The sequence below is a fragment of the Notothenia rossii genome (assembly GCF_949606895.1).
Source record: "Notothenia rossii genome assembly, contig: scaffold_420, whole genome shotgun sequence".
Lineage (NCBI taxonomy): Eukaryota > Metazoa > Chordata > Actinopteri > Perciformes > Nototheniidae > Notothenia > Notothenia rossii.
Genome location: NW_027640139.1, coordinates 22,501 through 29,080, shown reverse-complemented (window position 1 = coordinate 29,080; position 6,580 = coordinate 22,501). Strand labels below are relative to the sequence as shown.

At 38.1% G+C, this 6,580-nt stretch overlaps 1 protein-coding gene across 1 annotated transcript; it reads left to right on the top strand.

Moving 5' to 3' along the window:
- The first annotated feature begins 1,048 nt into the window (after nt 1-1,048).
- orai2 (ORAI calcium release-activated calcium modulator 2) lies at nt 1,049-4,455 on the top strand. Its single transcript, XM_079695234.1, has one exon. The coding sequence runs from the start codon at nt 1,489-1,491 to the stop codon at nt 2,047-2,049; it is 561 nt and encodes a 186-aa protein (XP_079551360.1). The 5' UTR covers nt 1,049-1,488; the 3' UTR covers nt 2,050-4,455.
- The last annotated feature ends 2,125 nt before the right edge of the window (nt 4,456-6,580 follow it).

Genomic DNA, 6,580 nt, shown 5'->3' with positions numbered 1-6,580 from the left:
CTTAATAGTTTATTTTTTGTACAGATAATTCAACCAGGATAGTTAAATGTCCATCCTACTCTTTTTAACCCGACAACCTGCAGGAAATGAACAGGAATTGTACTTTTACACAACTGAAAACATATCCAAGCCAGCTTCAAAATAGCTTTTTTCTTGTACATAATCTGTTTCAGGTAAAGTTTCTGTATTGAAAATAATACCCTTAGTAAAATATAATAAGCAAACATTTTAGAAGTATTTTTGTAATACCTGAAAAAGTATTTTGGCCTCCTAATAGCATTCTTCCACTCTGCTTTGGTTTAAAATGTCCAATGCATTGGTGAAAGAATACAATCTGAATCTTTTGAATGCAGGACTTAACCCAGGTACAGAGCTGGGAAGTATTGGAATACAAATACTTCCTTACTGTACTTAAGTACATGTTTCTGGTGTTTCTGTTTTCTGAGGACTTTTTACTTTGACTTCTTACATTTTGAACTCAAATACCTGTACTTTCTACTTCTTACATGTTGAACTCAAATACCTGTACTTTCTACTTCTCACATGTTGAACCCAAATACCTGTACTTTCTACTTCTCACATGTTGAACCCAAATACCTGTACTTTCTACTTCTTACATGTTGAACTCAAATACCTGTACTTTCTACTTCTTACATGTTGAACCCAAATACCTGTACTTTCTACTTCTTACATGTTGAACCCAAATACCTGTACTTTCTACTTCTTACATGTTGAACTCAAATACCTGTACTTTCTACTTCTCACATGTTGAACCCAAATACCTGTACTTTCTACTTCTCACATGTTGAACCCAAATACCTGTACTTTCTACTTCTTACATGTTGAACCCAAATACCTGTACTTTCTACTTCTCACATGTTGAACACAAATACCTGTACTTTCTACTTCTCTCATTTTCCAAACAGGCTGGTTCCTTTAGTCTGAATGTGTGTTTGGTGGCGTGATCATTATTATTTAGAGTCATTGCGTGCCTATTGATTTGAACACGATCCGTGTATCCATCACTTCCTGGTCTTCTCTAAAGAAGAGGGACCAATGAAAACGTTATCATGTTGCCGTTGGTCACCATGGAAACATTCATTAGCTAACAATGACATTATTGTTCTATTAATATAAAGGGAGGTCAGGTACTCTTTAAAACAGCTGCTAGCTATGGGTACTTTTTACTGAAGTACATTTCAAAGCCTCTTTACTTTGACTTGAGTAAAGAAGTTTAGTCAGTACTTCTACTTTCACCAGAGTGTTTTTAAACACGAGTATCTGTACTTCTACTTGAGTAAAGGATGTGTGTACTTTTGCCATCTCTGACCTTTGGTGCTTTAAGTATCTTTTGATGTTAATACTTGAGTAACTTTTTGAATGCAGGACTTTGACTTGTAACAGAGTATTCCTAGACTGGTATCTCTACATGAACCCAGGTTTCTGAATCCTTCTTTTGATCCTGCTTCTCCGTGTGTTCAGGTGGCGATGGTGGAGGTGCAGCTGGAGATGAACTACAACTACCACCCTGCGCTCCTCATAGCCTTCAGCGTGTGCACCACGGTGCTGGTGGCGGTGCATCTGTTCGCCCTGCTCATCAGCACCTGCATCCTGCCCAACGTGGAGGCCGTCAGCAACATCCACAACCTGAACTCCGTCAGCGAGTCTCCGCACGAGCGCATGCACATCTACATCGAGCTGGCCTGGGGCTTCTCCACCGCGCTGGGCATCCTGCTGTTCCTCGCCGAGGTGGTGCTCCTCTGCTGGATCAAATTCCTGCCCGTAGACTCGTGCCTTTCCAAAAAGACCTGCAACACAGAGAGCTCCACCTCCACAGCTTCCCCCACTGCTTCGACCACCGGCTTTCAGGCGGCGCTGGCCTCCACCATCATCATGGTGCCGGTGGGCGTGATCTTCGTCGTCTTCACCGTTCACTTCTACCGCTCGCTGGTGCGCCACAAGACGGACCGACACCACGAGGAGATCGAGGAGCTGCACAAGATCAAGGTGCAGCTGGACGGGCACGAGAGAGGCCTGCAGACGGTGTGACGGACGCCATGTTTACCTCTCTGAGCCAAGGGAATGAGTCCTCAAACCCTGAGAGTCAGCATTTCAGTACTTCCTGTTCCCTCTTCTGGAAATCAATGGGTTTTTTGAATGTTTTTTTGGTAAAGAAATAAGGTCAGATTTTCAAGTTTTGGTCTTCTACATAAAATACGTCAGTAAATACCTCACTGGTGAATTTAAACACAGCGGTTGCTAACAAGTGTATAAATGAGACAACTTAAAGTCATCACGCCCAACATTAGCCTCCTTTAGCTTAGCACTGGTTACGTGAAGTCATGTGACCGTGCTGTAGTTCCTTTATCGCCCAACATTAGCCTCCTTTAGCTTAGCGGTGGTGACATGAAGTCATGTGACCGTGCTGTAGTTTCTTTATCGCCCAACATTAGCCTCCTTTAGCTTAGCGCTGGTGACGTGAAGTCATGTGACCTTGCTGTAGTTCCTTTATCGCCCAACATTAGCCTCCTTTAGCTTAGCGCTGGTTACGTGAAGTCATGTGACCGTGCTGTAGTTTCTTTATCGCCCAACATTAGCAACCTTTAGCTTAGCGGTGGTGACGTGAAGTCATGTGACCGTGCTGTAGTTTCTTTATCGCCCAACATTAGCCTCCTTTAGCTTAGCGCTGGTTACGTGAAGTCATGTGACCGTGCTGTAGTTTCTTTATCGCCCAACATTAGCAACCTTTAGCTTAGCGGTGGTGACGTGAAGTCATGTGACCTTGCTGTAGTTTCTTTATCGCCCAACATTAGCCACCTTTAGCTTAGCGCTGGTTACGTGAAGTCATGTGACCTTGCTGTAGTTTCTTTATCGCCCAACGTTAGCTTTTTACTTCAGAAATCATGAATTGGTGATAATATGTGGAGAGTATCCTGCTGAACTAAAAGTGGAAGTATCATAAATGTTTGCCACAGATCTTATTTTGCGCAATAATCCAAAATCCAAATGTAAAATCCCATTGACTTTTTGTGAAAGGAACCAGGGAGATGCTACCTTCAGGGACAGCCTAAAAAATACGTCATCCCTTTAAAGCTCCTCACTCTGCAGCACAATTCATGTCTTACTGCTAATTTATTCTTCCGGTCAGTGGTCTTGTAGAGTTTGCTGTAGGACCTCGTCTGTGTTTCATGTGTCGGTGAAGTCAATGTTAAGGTTTACAGAAAAAAGGGCTCCTGTGTTCCGCGTGCCATATATGTCTGTTTTTATTGTTGTTTGGTGACGACTGGAATCAGTTCCCCGTCAAATCAAATGTAACTATATCAATATTTTAGGGATAAAAATGAATGCTCTCACTATACTGTAGTATGACAACAAATCTTCAGTAATGTGGATTTATGATTATGTCGATAAAGACCAATAAGTAAAACAGTCTGATACATTCAGAAGTGTTTCTATTTTACTGTACGGCAGCACTTCAAACCAGAAAAAGACACTTTTTATTGATTAAATATCGATGTATTGCCTGAACTTAGTTTTAGTTTTGTAAAATACAAATCAAATGTCCTATACAATCTTGTATCTCCTCACACTTTACTATCAAAGACCTGCCATCGCTAGATTAAAAGTGAAATGCCATAAATAACTTTACCTTAGGTCAAACATATATCTTAAAGACTGTGATCTCTTCCCTCTAGTTTCTCAGTTATATTCCAAGCCAATGTTAAATAGATTTAACAAGAGATTAAAGAAACATGTGGATTTATTAATCTCATTAAAAACTGGATTCAGATTTGATCAAATCTTCACAAACACCAACTCTGTTTACGCTTTTAAATAAACCTGAGCTTTTTAAAGTCAAGCATTACACTGCAGGATCTTAATGTGTGTCTCACTGTAACGTCTTTTAAAATATGTTGCATGTCTTGTAAAACTGTCAGGAGGTTAGCATTACTCTGTTTCTATGTCCAAAATCTCCAAAAAGCCTCAACTGTTTAGTCATTTTCCTCCTTCCAAAAGCTTCTTATTGTCTTTTACAAAGACGTCTGCAAATGGCTGCTTAGATGTGAAACATATGAATGTGTGTTACTGTCAGAATATAGTTCTGCCTTAAAGAAATATTGCCTTTTTATGAGCTGCTGTTATGCAAAAGTTCATGATGACGCGAGCTTATGCGGGGAATGTAGTGTCAAATGTTACAGAGTCCATGTCGGCACGATCTCCACTTTTTATATCAAACATCAGAAAGAAGCGACAAACAGAAATGGTTACTGCGTAGACAAAAAAACTGTTATCACATTCCACATAAGATGCCTGACCAAAGTGTTTCCTGTTTGAGATGAAGTGCACTTGTAGTTATGTTGAGGGTTTTATCAGAGAATATGTATGATGGATGAATCCTGCAGGCCACTGAGTACCTGCAACACCCTTTCAAAATAAAATACAAATATTAAAGTTCTCATTGTCTCTTGTTTTTTCAACATACTATGTGACTTTTTCACTTTGTTCAACATACTATAACGTGACTTTTTCACTTTGTTCAACATACTATACCATCACTTTGTTCAACATACTATACTATGACTTTTTTCTAACATAATATACTACGTATGACTTTTATTTGTACTTGTTTTGGAAACACTACACTGTGACTTTTTGGACATAATGTGAAAGAAAACATTTGACTTAGCACAATATATGATTTCGAAATCCTACATTATGAATTTGAAGCCAAAAATGTAGAAGTATGAACATGAACATGTTATGTCTTGAAATAACGGTGGATTTTACCATAGGATTTGTTTTATACTTCAGTGTTGGATTTATTTATACATAAAATATTGCCGTAGTCTTTCTTTCAAACTAGTATCTATAAAACCGGAATTTAGTCATTCACCTGATGATGGTATTCAGGTGATTGTCCATCATCTCCCTTAAAACACAGACAACCAGATGTGATGAGGGGTAAATGGTGAATTTGCAAAGCATTGTATTACCTTATTACACGGTTTAGTCGAATACTCGATTCTGATTGGTCAATTTGGACATCCCAGAGGTCTGCTTTTTATTCGCTAGATATGGATCATCGCACTATGTGCAGTCATATCAATCCGCGGAAAGAAGTCCGGTCAATTAATGTACACAGTGACCAAATACACGTGTTTCCTGCTTCAGAAAACAACATGGAAATGTTTAATTTTTAATAATTGTAGAGAACATAAACTTTGGAAGTCATGATGGCTAAACGGTCCCCAGTTAAGACAACACACAGAGCAGAGAGAAGGAATGAAGACAGAAGAAGACAGGAAGAGAGCCTTAAAGGTAACACGGGGTGGGCTCTGGTAGTGTTTCAAGACTGGCTAATGGAGAAGAAAATGTGAACAGACTTTTAAATTTAGAGAAAACCTCCATCAGTGCTTCAGTCATTTCAGTTCCAGCCTTTGGCGATCAGTGAAACGGACTACTTTTCTTAGCGGAAGCAAAACGGTTGTTATTAAATTATTTTGAATCAATATTGTGATTCAAGTAATTATCGGGATAATGGACAGCTAGCTTGTCATTAGTGACACAATAAAAGAAGATCAGGATCCTAACCACAAAAAGCATATTTAACTTAATAATATCTTACAATGGATTAAATAGTTTAGAAATCACAACTTTCCGAGTTAGAGTCCAAGTGTACATGTTTTAAATGTCTAATTCTGTTCAAATTAAAGTTCAAAACTCCAACATATTGAGGTTATACTTAATAATGAGAATGAAAAACAGCATATCATCTAATTTGAGAAGCTAAACATTACTTTTAAACACCTGAACTGTTGTAACAACATCCATAACATTCATCTGATACTATGTAATTATTTATGTATCTATATCATTCCAATCGCTTGCATATAGACTCTTATTTCACTACTTCACTTTTTTTAAACTATTTTTCTTTTTGTATTTACTTTTTAATATTTACTTGAACTATATTTTTCTGTTTTTCTGTATTATTGTGTTGCACTTTTAGAGAAGCCTGTGACCTCAGATTTTCATCGACATAACTGCTATGTTCGTATAACAAATAAAGAACCTTGAACCTATTGCATTTTTTCGCTTGATTAACCGCTCAATTCCTTATTAATCAAAGTTGGCGTAATAAAAAGGAACAGCAACATGGTGATCATGAGGATCCTGCTCACATTGAGTGTTTTCCTGTTCTTTATTATTGGCCGCCTGCTTACTTCAATAGCATTTACTGAAGAAATCAGCTGATTCTAAACTTTTGAAGGGAATGTTTTTTTTTCCTACTTTGGAACAATCATTTTCTGCATGGCTTATTCTGCCAATTTTCAAGAAGTAATGTGCTTCTTATTACAATTTCACACACGTGTAATAGGATAATAATAATGATGAATTTAAGTCATTTTGACCAGAAATGGATGTGAGCTTCTCGGCTTCAAAAACAAGATTGTAATTCTAGTTATTCTGTATAGAAGAAAGAATGTATCCTTAACATGTAATGCTTCTGTATCCCAGAATCAGAATCACAGAGACGTGTACTGTCTGCATGGAAATATACCAATAGTTGTAATTATCT